The sequence below is a fragment of the Manis pentadactyla genome, chromosome 19 (genome assembly GCF_030020395.1).
Source record: "Manis pentadactyla isolate mManPen7 chromosome 19, mManPen7.hap1, whole genome shotgun sequence".
Lineage (NCBI taxonomy): Eukaryota > Metazoa > Chordata > Mammalia > Pholidota > Manidae > Manis > Manis pentadactyla.
The window spans coordinates 7,682,908-7,699,626 of record NC_080037.1 but is presented as its reverse complement, the minus strand read 5'-3'; the positions used below and the strand labels follow the sequence as shown (position 1 = coordinate 7,699,626).

The following is a 16,719-nucleotide window of genomic DNA, read 5'->3' as shown; positions in this document are numbered from 1 at the left end:
ATCCCTCCAGCAAATTTTCCCAAAGGGGCGGCTTTTGGCGTTGCTTTACAACCTAGCACACTAACCTAACATTGACAAGGCTATAATGAAGACGAGTTAGTGGACAGAGCATGCAAACAAGGCAGAATGCCCAGAAAAGAGGGCCAAAGAACAAAGCCTGCTTTACACCTTGACTCCTCACCAACCAGCACGAAAGATCTCCCTCCCCCACTTTAGACTTGCTATAGACTTGCTACGCCTCTGGTCCAAAGGTTTCATTTCTGCTGTCTCCAGGGTTTTCTTGAAGATAAGCTGATCTCATTTGGCATTAAATAACTTTTCATGACCTGGGAATTTAAAGTGGTTTTTAGTTTTTAAAAGTTTACGATATGGTCTTTTTTTTTTTTCTAGAAGCTTATTTTGTGCGTGTTATTGTCACTGTGCTCTGATTCAGAGGTAACTTGTTGGCTTTCTGGTAAGAAAAGGAACCTGGCCTTCTCACTTGTTTCCTCACCAAACCAAAAGTGAAAGTTGAGAAATAATAATCCCTGAAGCTCGAAACCAAAGATTTTCCTTTGGGTTGTCCTCCATCCACAATCATTACTCTTTGGGAAAGTTTAAGAACCAACTAGGATTCTGCCTAGCCTAACTATCAGCCAGCCCACCTCTTTTCAACTTGCTGACAAGCAGGCCAGAAAGTGGTGTCACCTCCAGGGACTTTGTGGACTACATGCCCATGAGCAGTGGTCCTACCATCTGATCAGACAAGAAGCCCAGTGTCATCGATTGCCACTTATACCTTGGCATGCCTGTCCTCTGTCCCAGGGAGACGAGAGCCCTGGGAGGGTGTGGAGATTGCCTTGTGCATCTTCAGATTCCCCCACAGCCCTTAGCCTCTCAGAGGGGCCCCGCTGACCTTCCGTCTGGACAGAATGTCCTCTCCCTTCCCTGGACTTCCAGGGCACTGTCCCTGACTCCTCCCTCCACACCCTCACTCTCACCCACAGCCCTTGTCACACCTCGTTGTAATTGTATCTTTACACACCCTGCAGAGCCCCTTGAGGGCAGACAGTGTCTTTCCTGCCTCTGCAGTGCTAACCCATTGCCTGAATCTTATAGATGCTTAAAATTACGCCCCCTCCCTGCCCCAGTTCGCTTTCACCTATTTGAAAGGAGGAGCAGACTTTGCAAACTGCAGGGTGCTATGGGATGATTATTATCCTGGCTTCCTGCAGAGGAAGAGACCTGGGCCTCTTGGAGCTTATTAGCCATCTCCTTGAGGGTCTCAGCCTTTCTCTTCCAGGTGCCCAGGCTGTTGGGTACCTCAGCCTTTCTCCACTCAGACCCTGGTTATGAGAAGAGGGACTTTGCCGGATGGCGAGAAGAGTCCTGGGCCATTCATGAGAGCACAGGGACCATTCATTCCTTTATTTAGTTTCTTTGCACCTGACTCTGAAATACTTGAGGAACCAGCTGCCCTGTGTGCAAGATGGGTTCCAGTGGGCCTCTTCCAGTCAGTCTCCAGAAAGATGTTAAACAAGCCAGAGGAACTGGGGGCTGCAGGCTTAGTTCCAGAACTGTAGGTCTTTTTGAAGGTGGCACTGCCTGAGCTGGACGGTGCAGAGAACCACCCTCAGGCCAGGGACTGCCTTCCAGCAGGACAAGGGTTCAGGCGCTCAGGGAGTGGAGTGCATCCACTGCCCCTTTGGGAACTGGTTTTCTGACCTCACCACCTTGTCCCCAAGCCTCAGGGGTCTTCATCCCCTGCACAAGAACCTGGGCAGGAGGCCCCTGCTTCCCTCCTGGCTCTGCTTCCTTTCCAGTCCAGGCAGCCCTGGCATTGGCATCTGGGCATCCCATGCTGCTCAGAGTCCTGCTGGGTGTCTGAGCACCTGGCCCACGGCCTGTTTGCCCAGAAACAGTGCCCTTGGGCTCCAGGATTCCCCAGTACCTCCCACTGCCCTAACCAGCCTACAGACTCCTTGCTGTGGAAGACACTCTGGAAGCCAGCATCCTTCTCCTCACTGAGAGGAGATGCGAGATCCAGAGAAGTATCAGGCACGCCTTCTCCCAGCCCCCAGACCCCCCCTTCCAACCTCCCCAGGGCTCCCAGCCCGCCCGGCCCTGTGGGGCCCAAGGCGCTACCTTGGCCACACCTCTGTAGGAGCTCCGGGCAGCAGCACCCATGCCACCTGTCCTTCAAAGACTGCACTCCTTGTGGAAACGGCCTGGGCCTCAAGGGCTGTGTGTGAACAGTGTCCCAGGCCAGAGCGAGTGGCAGAGCCGAGCCCAGATCTCCTGAGATCTCACTCGGTGCTCTCCCTACCACACCCCACACCATCTCCTCAGTTCACTCACTGCCCTCCTGTGTCCTGTCCCTTGGTGTCCGGCCGGCCTCCTCCCCCAACCCTGCGGACATGGCAGCCCCATTAAGTAACATCCACAAGATCTGATTCGGGGAGGATGACTAAGACTTGGGCAGCGGCCCACCAGGCCCTAAGGAGGGCAGGGGGAAGGGTGGCATGATTCAGGCTGGGCATGAGGCTAAGGAAAGAATAAGATAAAACTTAAGGGCCTTTGGCAGGGCAGGGCAGGGAGGGGACTGTGCGCAGGGGGTGGGCAGTAACCCAGACGGAGAGTCCGGAGCGCAGGTCTGAGGTGTGGAGATCCATACGGAAGGGGTGGAAGGGACAGTGACACCGACCACAGACGCCACAAGTCCAGACCTCAGCTACTGATCCAGCCAAGCTGGCAGCCCTGTGGGGTGGGCACCAGAGGCTGGCATCGGGGGATAAAAGGGCAGCAGCCTGAGCCCCAGCATAGGACAGCACCGGGGTGCTTCCTGCCTCCCGGGCAGCCTCTAGACTGGGGTGGGTGGCAGTGGCTAAGTAACTCATTGCCGGGGTGAAATAGGGCAGTGAGGGCAGAAGAGTCTTCACTGAACCAATACCTCTCCCCGCAGGACTCAGCACCTGAAACCCTCCCAGTTAGGAATTGGCTCATGTTCAAAGGAATCTCGCGTTTTTCTTAGTTTCAGAGCAAATGTTATGTGTGTCGGTGGGGAACGGGGTAGGTGGCGGGTAATAACACACCCACTCCTACTGGGAATGGATCCTTTAGACTCACTTTCCTTCCCAAAGGCAGGCTGGGGAAGCATGTGGGCTCAGACATGGGCCCCAGGGTGGAAGGAAAAGAAGGCACCCAGGTTTTACCCGTATCACCCCGAGAGAGACCAACACAGCCCCTCCAGAAGGACAGTCACCTAATTTGACTTTATTACTGGGCAGTCTTCCCTGGGAGAGGGGGCCCCGCCCCTCAGTCCCCTGGGGGAGAAGAGGAAGGACCCCTCTGGAGGCTGGAAAGGAGCAGTGCTCAGGGCAGGCTCCCCAGGCCCAGTCAGGCCAGCCTGGGGCCGGGCTTGCCCCTCTTTGTCAGTCTCATTCTGCTTCTCTTGAGTTCCCTCATCTGTGGCATTTTGCATCTTTTCTGGGCTCGGATGAGCCAGAGCCCCGCAGCCAGAATCCCCAAGAGCAAGAGGAGGAGCAGTGCCTTGGCCAGGACGCAGAAGGAGGCCTTCTCCGCAGGATAGCCAGGGCCTGGGACGGAAGGCAGGGAGAGAGGGGCTCACCAGAGGGACAGGCGAGGTCCAGAGTAGGGGGCAGACACCGCCCCACACCCCACAGAGGAGGTCTCGGGTTCACAGGCACCTGGCGCTCCCCTGCAAGTGCCGCCTGAAATGTACATTCTATTCACAGAAGCCCAGGAACTGAGATCTGGAGAGCAAACTCAGGCTGAACAGGAGAACAGAAGAAACCTTCGGAAGTTGTGAACACTAGGAAAGGGGGGCCCCTATCCAATCCAGGAGTCAAAGCTTCAGAGGAAGGGGTTAGGTTCTAGATCCCATGTGTTCCCTTGGGGAGCACTGAGGGAGGGAGGTGGCAGCCCCGAGGCCCTGCAGTAGCTCAGGGACTGTGTCTGGGGTCCTGGTACCTGCACAGAAGAGCCCCGCACGGATGAGCCGGGAACTGACACTGCCAAGGGGGTTGCTGGCCTTGCAGGCATAGGAGAGGGCGCTGTCCCCGGGCCTCCAGGATGCGCTGAGGACGGGGCCTTCGTGGGCTGTGTCTTCACTGTGCTCCCAGGATATCCAGCTGTAGGTCACGTCCAGGCCTGCCCTCTCCACAGAGCATGTCAGGGACACATTACAGGCACTGACCCCGGAGATCTCAAAGTTCACAGTGACGTGAGGCTCCGACAGCCGGCCTGGATGGGAAAGGAACACAAGGACCCTCTCAGTCGCCGGGGGTTGGGCTTGCATTCCTAAGCTCCTGAACGGGGGTACAGGGGCTGCCCTCTGAGAGTCCCTTCACCTAACCAACAAATAGGCAAAAACTAACAAAACCCAGCCACAATAACAGCTGTGGCCCAAGGTCCCCAGGGCAGCTGCTAAGGTAGGCAGAGATGCCTTTCACATCCCCTCTCCCCCTTTATGCCTGACCTCCTCTATCACCTTTGCACCCCTCTTCCTCCAAACCTTATTCTGCCTCCTTGATTCCAGAAAATATCATCAACCCCCCTTCGGGGGACACTTGTACTTCCATCCATGTCTCTGCAAGTTTCAAGGCAGAATATCAAACATGTCACAGACAGGAAGATGAGACTTGTGTTCAGGTAGAGAGGAGAAACTGGTTAGTGGCCTCAAAGGAGGCCTCACACAGGAGGATAAAGGCTCAAGACTGGAGGCAGCATCCATCCTAGGATGCAAAATCTCTCTGGGAGAGAAAGGACCCCTTGAAGTCTGTACATGAAGCCCCTGCCCCCTCTCACCACGTCGGGCACGTGCACGGGAAGGGCCTGTGGGCGGGGGGCCTCGCTGCTCCAGCTCTCCCCACCCGAGAGTCCCGCTCAGACACTGGGAGTGGGCACGCTGGAGGCAGTCTGCCTTCCGGTCCCAGCCCCTCAAACCAGAACCCCGAGTCCTGAGACCCCTACTCCTTTGCATGGAACGCTCAGGAGTGCCAGAAAAGGCGGCGTTAGCATTTGCAGCCTAAACTCACGGTAGACGAGGAGGTTGTATTGCTGCATGATGGACATCTGGGATGTCCTCAGGTTGACTTGAGCTTGGTACAGGCCCGAGTCCTCCCAGCTCAGATTGCTGATGCACAAGGAGTAGCCAGGCTCCAGGAAGCTCACACGGCCCTGGTAGCGAGGGTTGGTCACCATGACGGTAGCTGGACCTGCCTCTTTCCCTGGCACCACAGTGGCAAGCCTCAGGTGGGAGGACCAGACGATGTTCTCAACCTCTTCGTCAGACGGTATTTCCAGGGGGAGGCTGATGGACTCCTGAAGGACCGCAACCACTTTCACGGGGTCCACCCTGTCTCCGGAATCCCCTCTGGCTGCAGATAAAAGGAGAAGAGACGGGAACAGCTCAGCTGGTGTCTCTGGGCTGCTGAGCCTGGCGGTGGGGCTGGGGTCTCAGTCTCAGTGGGGCAACTCCTATGGCCCCACACTCAGTCTCGTGCCCTGGCTGCCTCTCCGGCCCCAGCTTTGTGCTGCCCCTGACTTGAGCACCTGCCAGGGGCTGGCTTCCATCTGTGTTCTCCCCATCCAAATTTCACCTTCTCCACTTGCCATTGTGGGACGGCTCCCCCTTCCAAAGCCCCAGTCCTCCTCATCTCTCAGTCCTGCGCAGAAGCCACACCCTATTCCTCCAGAATAGGGAGGAATAGGCCACACTGATCTCCAGAAGAGCTGAAGCATTCCACCCTAAAGGACATGGCTTGCTAGCGGGGGTCCAGCAGAACAGGGCAGGGAGGGAGCCCCGGCTGCCGCCAGCTGCAGTCTCTCTCACCTTCCCGGAGCAGCAGGAGGAGGAGCAGCCACAGAAAGGTGCCCATGTCTGCAGCCGCGTGCCCCAGGGGGTTGGCGTGGTCAGCCCCCGAGGCTGTGCAGAAGACAGGGTGCCCGGAGGCTGCTGGAGACAGAGTGGCTGACGGACAGTCCAGAGGAGAGGGAAATGGTTATTTCCCCATCTAGCAGCCCTCTGACTTCCTTCAGCCTCAGTTCGCCCCTCCCTGCCTGTCTTGGGAAGAGTTCCCCCTGCGCCTGATTGTTCACCCTCTGACTCATGATTCCTGCCCCTCACACTAGGCTCAGGTCTCACTTCCTAAATGAAGCCCTCCTGGACTCTCCACCCTCTGTATTTGCAAACTTTCCCAGACGATACCACCTGTCCCCAGTTTCCTATCCAGCCCTGTCATCTGGCTATCAGCAAATGCTTCCTTGGCAGTTTCTATGTCACTGTGAAAATGTGATCTTACACACACCTTTATCTCCCCAAACAGACTCCATCCTTTGGGACATCTCTGTATGTCCCACTGTTACTGGTCCCCATGCTGGACAGAGGCAGCATCCAATTGATATTTTTGGAATGGATAAATGAATGAAGTCTTTATTGCAAGCTAGTTATGTTCTCACTTAAGAGACTATTCAGAGAAAGACACATTTTGACCCTCTGTAAAAGAGCAATTTGGATCAAAGAGTTGGCCTAGGTTGTTAATATTATGGAAAGACTTTAAATTGTTTTGTGAGAAGATGATATGGATCAAAGCTTTAGGAAACCTGATGGTCAGAGTTATCCAGGACTCAGTGGGTGGCCTGGGGAGGTAGTTTCTGTCCCTGGGATTCAAGCTAAGACTGGACAATCCTGGATATTCTACATTTCTGGCATCAGCTGGGTACTCAGGAAAATCTTCAGGTTCCTTCTAATACTCAATTCCATGAGTCTGTGCTGCAGTCAGGATGCAGGGTGATGTCCTCAGACCAATGGCACAATGGGGCTGATCTATTCCATTCTGTCCTGTGCCGATATTTCATACCTTTAGGATACAAATTCAGCACTTGATCAGATATTTATTGAGCAGCTTTTATAGCCTAGACACCTAAGTGCTGGGGGATTAGCAGTGAACAAGGATTTTAGATCATGACATCATGCAGCTCAGGGGCCAACACCAGCCATGGACAAATTAACTAAAGTTTGATGAGTTTCACCAAAGGACAAATCAGGGGAGCCCATAACAAGGGGATTTAGCAAAGTTGAGTCAGGAGGGTGAGGAAAAAGCTTCCAAGGGGAAATGATATTTTAGTTGAGACTTCAAGAATGAGTAGGACTGCTAAGTGAAGAAGAGAACTAAGTGGCTGGTTCTGAAATTTCAGTGTACAAGCATCAAACCTCAGAGACTGGGATTTCTTAAAAAGAAAATCAGTTCTCGGTCTGATTATGGACACTTTTTAAACAACCCCCACCCTCCTTTTTTTTCGGTAAATCTAAAGCAAGGTGGGGAGGGAAGGAAAACAAGATCACGTGCATAATGTTCAGAGTTTAAAGGTGAGTCTGTATCAGGTTCTCTGAAAAGCGGATGCTGGAGGTAGGAGGGAAAGAGGTCCAATGCCGAGTAGGGGAGGAGGAAATGTCTGTCCAAGAGAAAAGGAGAAGCAGAATTAAGCATGAGAGCCTCGGACCGTGGTGCCAAGAACCGTCTGTGCCCACAGGGCAGGAAGCTCCGGAGCAAAGACCCAGCCCTCTCCCTGTGCACAGCCGTGGGCTGGGCCTGCCCCGGAAGCACGTGGATCCTGAGGGGTGGTCCGTTCACTGCACCCCTTGCAGCTGCAAGGAGATCCACAGACACCTTCATGGCTGATCACAGTGAATATGCTGGTCAGCCAAAAGGTGACTGTTCAGATTGATTAAACCTGTCTCCATAAATAAGCATAAACGATACATGGTGCTTTCTGAGCAGAGGAACATCACTCCCACCACACCCTAAGCCCTCCCAGTCCAACGTGGAGAAAGCACTTCTCAGAACATGATTTTTGAGGAGCACTGAAAAATCTCGTTTTCCTTCTGGTCCACGGATCGTGATCCAGTGGCAGCTCCGTTTCTGTCTCTCGCTGCCCCTCTGCCCCTGCCCTGTGGCCTAGTCTTCCCCAGCCCCGGATGAGAACTCTGGTCTCCGCGTCTGGTCTCAGCTCAGAGTGGAGAGCCTCCTGCCCTATATCACAGGTAAGATGCCAAACGTAAATTAGAATCAAGCAGCTGCCCTGTCCCCTGGCGTGGGCCCGTCTCCGGCTGGAAGCCCAGGGCTGGGGAGTAGGAAGGTCCCTCCCACCCACGCTCAGCTTCCCTCACTCGCCTCCCCGACTCCCGTCCCCGACCAGGAGGGTGGCAGGGAGGGAAGGTGGTGAACTTGCCCTTACCTGGCAGGGTGGTTTTGCTCCCTGTGGGCCAGACAGATGGTTAAGATGGGCTCCTCTCTTGAGGAGCAGTTCTGGGGGTCTCCTTGAGTTCCATTTCTCCTACCCTTGAGCCAGGGTGGATGCATGTGGTCTAGATGGTCCCTTGAAAGTCCTTCCTCAGCTCCTGCACATCTAGCCAGATACCTCATCTCCTCCTCTCTCCCCTGCAACTGTCCCCCGGAAGGGCACCCAGGTCAGCCACACAGGCTGCATCTCATGGGTGGCCTTTGGTCGCCCACTCTCCACATTCCTGGCCCTGACAGATTTCAAGATCTAAGCGTATCCCCACACCCCTGCCTGCGTCATGAGAGTCGGATCTCAGTCCACAGCTGGTTTTAACTATCCCAGGCCTGACTTAGGCTGTCCTCGCAGACCCTCACCTGCAGGGCACACATTTCAAAGCCTGCAAGTCCTTGCCTTGAAGTCCCCCTCACCTGGCCCGTGGTCAGAGATAACACTGTCTATCCTTTGGGGAGAAGTGATGGGGACTCACAATAAAATAAAACAAAATAAAAATAAATAAAAAGTTATTTCCAACCCCCTGTCTCAACTCTTTTCCACCCCGGATGAAGGGAATCCAAGGACATGGCACAGGCTCTCCTGCCCTGGGGCAAATCCCGCAAGGGGGCATCTCCCTCACTCTGCCTTTGATCTCCTGACGCCCGTCCCACGGAGGGCTCCGTGTGGCCATGGCAGGGAGGGTGCCAGCTAACAGCTAACATCTTGCTTGCGGCCGTCATTTGGGGTGTCCTCATCTCAGCCTCTGACCCAGCTGATCTCTGCTCTGCCACGGTGAACGCTTCCCTAATCGCGCCTCCCACCCGGACGTTGGCACCTCTGCTTTCCACTTCAGGGCTTTCTCTGAAGCAGCAGACAGACCCTCAGCCCAGGTGCAGCGCAGCCAGAGGCGGGCGGGTGCATGGACCCAGAGGCAACGCCAGCCGGTAGAGCACAGAGCTGGTGGGTCAGGGTCCCAGTGCCCCTGCCCTTCCGGGGGACAACTCAGAGGCTGGTTTCTTCACAATTCTCCAGGCGCCCCCAGCAGGAACCAGCCATTCACAGACCCTTTACTGGGCTTTTCTCACTTCCCGGTCTCACTTTCCTCATTCTGTCAGGTTGGCTTGTGTGTCACCTCCCGGAAAGTCTTCCTCCGCCCAGGTTCTTGTCAAAGGCTCTTCTTTGGAAGGAACCTAGATTAAGATACTATTGTAGATGATAAAGTAGTTGAGCCAGTAAAATCTAGACCCGCTCCTTCTCTTCTGCCTCGGGCTTCAGGGGCAAAGAAGTGAATGAGAAATGAGCCTCCCAGCCCAATTCTGATAGGACAGCCTTGGGAAAGAGGGGCGGGGGAAGGCTGGTCTTGCTCCGATGGACAGGAGGGCAGGATAACACAGGGACAACCCTTTGATCTGACTTTTTCCCAGCTTCCCTTTGGGTCTGGAAAGATGGGGACCCACCCAGCAGAGCCGTGGCCCCAGAGGAGCCATCGGCAGACACTTTCCAAGGGAGTCAGCTTCCTCCCAAACAAAGCAAGTTGAGACCTGTCTGCATCCTCTATTCTGTTCTACTGTTCTATCTTTGTGGTTCGCCTTCTGCTTTTCTTTTTATTTTTTAAGTGCCAGGGTTAAAAGAGTGCTTATTCAGTTGAACCATGAAGGTGGCTGGAGAGAACTGAAACCATCTGCAAACCGCTGGAGTGCACCCAAAGGAGCCACTGTGGAACAGGAGACAGAGGAGCTTCCTTGCAGAGGGTCCAACTCGGGCAGGCCCCCAAGGTGGGCGAGAGCAGAGCCCACATGGAAGCACAGACAGAATCCCGATCAGGTGGGGCAGAGAGAGGAGGAGGGGGGCTGAGAGGGGACTGCCTGGGGGGGCTGCTGTTACAGACCCTGGGGCCTTACAGACCTGCTCAGGAGTTATTAAGTCATATTCTACCTTTGACAGGCAGAGAAATATGGGCTGGGAGTGAAGGCGGAACAGAGGGTGGAGAGAAAGTTTTATTGCTGTTGCTTTATTTTTTTAAGATGGGAAAGATGTGAACGTATTTAAATGCTGAAGGGAAAAGGAAGTAAGGAGTGTGATGGAAGATGTGAGAAAGAAAGATGATGTTCTGTGGAGCATGTGTCCTCCACTCCCCCACCCAGAAGAGGGGAGGGAGCTGAGATTCAGAGCCTGGAAGAACCGGCCTTAGACTGCAAGATGGCCCTTTTCATAGGAAGAAAAGATGGGCAGAGACCCAGGAAGATTTGTAAGTGGCAAGAAGCTAAGGGGAGCCCAGTCTGGTGGTTTCCATTTTCTCTATAAAGTAGAAGTGGTATTTGCTGAAACAGAAGGTTTGAGTGCATGAGTCAAAGGCAGATATCTCAGGACAATGGACAAAGCTTGAAACAGATGAAGTGACTCTGCATCCAGGTTTCTTGGGATAGTCCAGTTTGAGCCTGTTATCCTTGCCTACTTATTGATAGGGCCCTTTTCATTCTTAGGAAGTGTCCTGGCTTGTAGGGTGAATTACGTGGTTACCCCAGCACAGGAGCAGAGTCCGATGAAAGGAACCATGGTAAGATAGCTAAGCTTCGAGAGCTCAAGACCACCCTTTGTTTTTCTGGTCCACAAATTGCCCTGAAGATCTGGGGGCAGGCAGTGGGTAAGGGGCAGGGAATATGGAAGTGCATCTGGAACAGGCTCCTCGGGTTCCTTCACCTGCAGGATGGGATACTCACAATGCCTGCTTTGTAGGGCTCGTGTGGGTGGGAAAGGAGAAGATGCTTGCAAAGTGCTGGGCTCAGAGCTTGGCACCTGGTGGGGGCTCCACGCATGTGAGCTGTTGGTACTGAAGACTGGTTAAGCATAAAGATCATGGGCTTTGGCATTATGAAGACCTGGGACCGCCTTGTGATTGGCCAGCGTCTGTGGCGACTGAAGAAAACATGCAGGAAGTCTCTGATGTAAGACACACGACAAGGTTTATTCAAGAATATTGGCTGGCAGCAACAATCAGCCCCTGGTCTGTGGAGACAGTAGGCATTGCTGCCAGACATTCAGCCCGGCTTGTTTTCTGTGTCCCCTGTCCCCTCAGATCAGCCTGTTCCGTTTGCAGAGACTAACCAGGCAGAGCCCCCTCAATGCACTGCCTACCAACTCATTCCTTGTCTCCCAGAAACCAGATCCCAGAGCGGTTCCTACAAATACAGCCCCTTCCCTCTTCTTCTCTCGAGTATGACTCTCTACCCTTCTTTCCTAAATGCAACTCACCTGGTGGCGTGTCCTCTGCTTCCTTCATGCTTATGGTTCTCAAAATGCAACATTTTTGCTATCTGCATCAGAGTCACCCAGAGGGCTGGTTACAACGCTTGGCCCCACTCCAGACCCACTGACTCAGGATGGGGACCATGGGGAGCGGGGCCTGCAAATGCACCTGCTTATTATCAGGGTCCCCAGGGGATTCCATGGTGCACTAAGTCTGAGAATGCCACACTCTGTCTGCTCCTCTGTTTTGCTGAGACAGAGAGGAAGTTTCTCTGGGCTATGCCTTTGTCTCCAATCACAAAAGCTGTCTTTCCCCTGAGCGGAGCCCTGAGACTGCTGCCTTCCTGGGCCGGGTGTCCGAGAATCCGAGAGGCTCTCCTGACACTGTTAATGTGTCCTCCTCAGAGGCCCCTGGGAATTCGGAAGGACTGTCTCCTGGGCTGCCTGCTTCCACCTGACACGCCCACTTCCATTCTTGGACCTACACGGGTGCTGAAGCAGGACTTGTCTGAAAATATCAAGCCATTGCCAAAAGAAGAAAAGTTTAGAATCCACTGATCTTGTCCAACCTCTTATTTTACAAATTAAAACTACAAAAAACAGGAACAAAAACCAGAGGTCGGTGGTGGAGGCACTTTTTCAAGGCCACACAGGCTCATGGCAAAGCGGAGGCCCAAACCCAGGTCTCCTGGCATCTTGCCAGCAGGACTTAACTTGGTCAAACTAATTTGCAGTAACAGAACTATAGCTGGCGATGTCCAAGCACCACTAATTTGTGTTATTATTCATTTGTTATTGCTAATTTGTATCTGAGGCTGGAAAAAGAGTCTCAAAAATTGCTTAAAAAGAGCCTGCAGGAAACAGAGGGGAGTGACCTGAGGAAAGCCAGCAGGCCGCCCAGGCAGGTCTGCGCAAGGGGTGTTTTCCTTAGCGAGGTGGATGCCATACTGGGGGGGCTCTAGCTCTCCAGCTCACTAATGTCCCCGCATTGATCAGAATCTGGGATGCTGCCTCATTTTATCAGAGCTGTCATCAACTGACATATTAAAGAAGCCATTCATCCTACAAATAATTTATGAAGTTCCAATAAGTGCCAGGCACTTTTGTGGATGGGGGCTGCAGTGGTGCATGGGAAAGCACGGGGTTTACACTACAGTTAGGGTGGGTGTTGGGGATAAGCAATACACAACAAACAAGCAGATACACAACATGACATCAAGGAATAAGTACCGCGAGGAAACACAAAGCAGATGAGGGAATAAAGAGGGACAGGGGCAGGAAGTCTACTTTGTTGGGGGCGTTCTGGTGAAATACGCCAGTCGCTGGGCATTGCCCTGACACCCGCCCGTCCACAGCCAGTGCCAGCAGTTCTCAGAAGGCAGATGGGGGAGCACGTCTTCAAGGCAAGGAGACGATCTGTGATTCGACAGTTTGGTGACAGCCTATCGTGTTCCTCTCTCTACCTGGAGTCTCCCGCCAGGCTGCCCGGGTTGTGCCTTTTGGCTGGCAGAGTCCCCAGGCAGAGCCTCAATGGCACGGTCAGGGTTATCTGGGACTCTCCTTGCAGTGAGTCCTCACCACTCCATCTCATTTGTCTAACAAGGTAAGGTCACTTGTCTCTTTGGGGATAACTTGCAAATCTCATCTCCAATTCACTAGGCATTGACTTAGTACGTTGGGATGCAGAAGGCAATCTCATTTTCCCCTTCTCCAGGGCTACCTACTCCCCCTGCCACTATACACACACACACATTAAATACTTTTCTTGGTAAAGGCTGCAGCTCTTCTGTCATCAGACACAAAATGCTCTCACCAGGGAAGACTCCCTCCCTCTCCCCTGTCAAGTTCCCAGAGAGCTTATCACTTATAAAGGTTTCATGAGACCCCATCGTATCACTCTGTTCTCTGGGTCAAATCTGTTTCCTAGGAGAGAGAGGGGCTGCCTGGAGTGCTGTCCTCAGGGCAGTGACAGTGGCTTGGAGTTTAGGCCATCGGATTGTGGGACAGGATCTCCTGGAAGAGAGAAGCTTCCATTCTCTGACGGGCAGCCTGGTGACAGAACAGCAGACCTGGAGACATTTTCTTCCAATCTATGAATAGCTAAGGAGTGGGGAATGCCTCAGGGATCCCCCCCAGTCTACTAGAAGAGGAAATGGAGGGCCAGAAGGAGAAGTGGAGGATCTAGAAGCAGCCACCCCCACTGCTTGGTGTGTAGGGGAAGATGCGGTGGACAGGAGCGTCTTCCTAGGATGGACAGGCCTGGTACTGGGGATGGACCCTCAGCTTGGCTGTGAATCACTGCCCTGGGAGAGGGGAGGGGAGCAACGGGTACAGCTCCTAACTCATTACCTTTCAAAGCCTGCCCCGAGAGTGTTACCTAAGGGCCATGTACTCTAGTCCTTCCTCTAGAACAGTGGCTTCTGAACTATAGAAAATATCCACACAGCCCTTTCACCAAAGGAGATATTACAAGAAACCCAGTATGCGAAACAGATTAAAATGGGCTGTTCTAGTGGAAGCCCCTCTCAGTTTAAACCCCAAGGCAACTCCTTGGGGCCCTAAGGGTGCTATGGAGTTTCTCTGCTGGAGGGTGGGGGGTGAGGGGGTTGCAGACGGCAAAGAAATGAGACACCCTGAGAGGGTGGGCTTCTAGGACTTTCACCCCCATTTGTAACAAAATGGCTGGAATTTCTCCTCTTTACATATTGAGCTTTTGAAAAGATTGCCTGTGGGAAAAAACTTTCCATAAATAAAAGTCCCCCACTCTACTCAAAACCCTACAAAATAGTGTTTATTACCCATTATGTAGCCTTAAACACACAAAAGAATGCCACATGCTCCTAGAAGTAATTGCGGCTTGCTCCAGCAGAGGTCCTCAAAGTTAGGATGGGGAGAGTTCGCGCCCATCGAGTATCATTAACCCCCGATAAGCCGGATCATCAGAAAACTGAAATCCAAGCCATGTCCTTTACCGACCATGTGAACTTGCCCCACTGAAGTGTTTTGCTGCAAGGCCCAGAGCCTGTGGAAGGGTGCCAGAAAGTAGGAACAGTCGTGGGGCTTTGAAACGTGCAGCTTAAGATACTGCTCTCTATCACCACAGTGTCCTCTGCAGAAAAAAGTTCCTCCCAGTGGTGGCAGGAGCTGGGCCGGCCACCTGAGCAGCCCTGCGACTGCAGGGCAGACCTCGTTGCTGCCGCCGCGTAGAGAGCCCCCTCTGCAGCCCTTCGCAGCCAGGACAGAGCTCTCTCTCACGCAATTTGCACACTGACCTTGCTCCTGGCCCCAGCTCATTTTCTACCCTGCTTTCTTCTAATCTCATGACCTAACCAATGGTCCCACATCACATAAATTTTGTGGACCCCATGTAAGAGTTCAGCCAAGGGTGCAATTAGAACACAGTCCACACAAAACCACCCTCACTTCTGATGCCAATTGCAAGTTCCAGGGGTTCTCCAAACCCCCCTCACTTTCAATAATTTGCTAGAAGGACTTGCAGAAAATACTGAAAGCATCTATGCTCACAGCTGTGCTTTGTTATAGGGAAAGAATACGGATTAAAATCAGCATAGGGAAGAAGTTCCCTAGGAACTTCCAGGAAAAGTACCAAACATGTCGTCTCCCTGAGGAATCCTGGGACAGTGTGATGCTCCTGGTGTCAATGTGACAGCACAGGAAAGCTTCCCCACGCCTTAGTGTCCAGCGTTTGCTAGGGCTTGATGACCTGCGGCCCACACGGCCGATGTCTAGTGTCTGTCCTTTCCAAAGGGCGGGCTGATCCCTTCAGTCTCTAGCCCTTCTGGAGGCAGAAACGATACTGCACGGCCCAAAGACTTCATCACACATCAGTTGTTAGACTGTGGTGGCCAACATCCCCATGCAAGCAGACACTCCACTCAGATGACATTCCAACAGTCTAAGATCACCTCTCAGAGCCAAAAGCCAAGGCCAAACCTCTCTTTGGGGGCAATTAATTCCTTACTACACAACATGCTAATGCACTTTTCAAACAAGGTGGAGAGAAGGAGAGAAGGGATAAGCCAACCAATCAAAGCGAATTGTGAGCAGTCCCCAGACGGCTGGCCCTCACTGGCAGCAGCACCCCTGGGGGGGAAATCAAGGAAGAGGGGCTCCAGCGGGGACACTGTGCCTGCAGCCTCTGAGCCCCTCTGGGAGCTGTTTGTGTGGCTCATGGTACCCTGGGTTACAGGGGGTGGGCAGGAGTCATGCTCGGCCCTGGGTGAGCAGAATAGACACATTTCTCGGTGCCCTCTGAGACCAAGGAAGGCCTGGGGACACTGAGGCACATGTGCCCAGAAGATGGGGATCCTGGCAGCTTTGAGAACTGTTTGGAAAGGACTCTGAGTCAAAGTCAGAGCTGGCACCCAGGGGCCAGAGCCCCAGGGCCTCATACGTGAGTTTCCAGGCAGCGCCCTGGCTGACCAGCTGCCGCTTCTCCTCTGGCCCTCCGAGGGGTTCTGGGCGAGATGAGGCCTGCGGTTCCCACAGCCACCTGTCTGTGAGGCCACAGAGCCCCCTCTGCAGAGAGGCCCAGGCCAGCAACAAGGGCAGAAGGAAAGCAGCCGGCTCCGAGGAGAGGCACCCGCAGACCAGGGGAGGAATGGGGGCCCAGGCTGGGGTGGTGGGGCTGCCTGAAGGTCCCCTGAGCCCCCTGCACACAGGACTCCAGGCCCAGACTCCCTAACCATGTCCCTGGGTCACCAGGGGTGGGGGCAGCAGGGCTGCTTCAGGGCTCTGCCCAGCCTCCCCAGGGCATCTCCCTGGCTGCCTGGCTCCAGACGTGCCTCATGGTGGGGGCAGAGCATTAGGGTGGCTTCGCGGGCATCTCAGGGCCTGGTGGGTCGGCCCAGCATCCAGCGCAGCCGGAGGACAGCCGACCTCTAGAAGTCATCTCTCCAAGCCCCCAAGCTGGTGACTCACCTTAGACTTGAACCATGGTAGTCCCTGAGGTTAGTGTGCCCACGTGCAGGACATAGGTCACCTGTGCTGTGCAGCTGTACCAGCCACTGCTTGCTGCTGTGGCTGTCCCCAGAGTCAGAGGAAGATTGTCCTCAGAGGACTGCAGGTAACTTCTGTCTTTGTGAAACCTCACGTGGGACAGGACCGCGTTCCCCCTCCCCTGGCATCGCATGGTCAGGGCATCTCCTTCAAACACCAGGTGCAGCCGGGCTTGGA

At 53.9% G+C, this 16,719-nt stretch overlaps 1 protein-coding gene across 2 annotated transcripts; it reads right to left on the bottom strand.

Moving 5' to 3' along the window:
- Nucleotides 1-3,185: 3,185 nt before the first annotated feature.
- SLAMF9 (SLAM family member 9) lies at nucleotides 3,186-5,996 on the bottom strand. Of its 2 annotated transcripts, none has more exons than XM_036922707.2 (4): nucleotides 5,834-5,996; nucleotides 5,037-5,378; nucleotides 3,970-4,242; nucleotides 3,186-3,575 (listed from the first exon to the last, which is right to left on the bottom strand). In XM_036922707.2, the coding sequence occupies exons 1-4, from the start codon at nucleotides 5,877-5,879 to the stop codon at nucleotides 3,376-3,378; spliced, it is 861 nt and encodes a 286-aa protein (XP_036778602.2). In that variant the 5' UTR covers nucleotides 5,880-5,996; the 3' UTR covers nucleotides 3,186-3,375. The 2 variants fall into 2 exon arrangements, with proteins under 2 accessions (XP_036778602.2, XP_057350908.1); XM_057494925.1 differs by having other exon boundaries at nucleotides 5,037-5,374; nucleotides 5,719-5,836.
- Nucleotides 5,997-16,719: the final 10,723 nt, after the last annotated feature.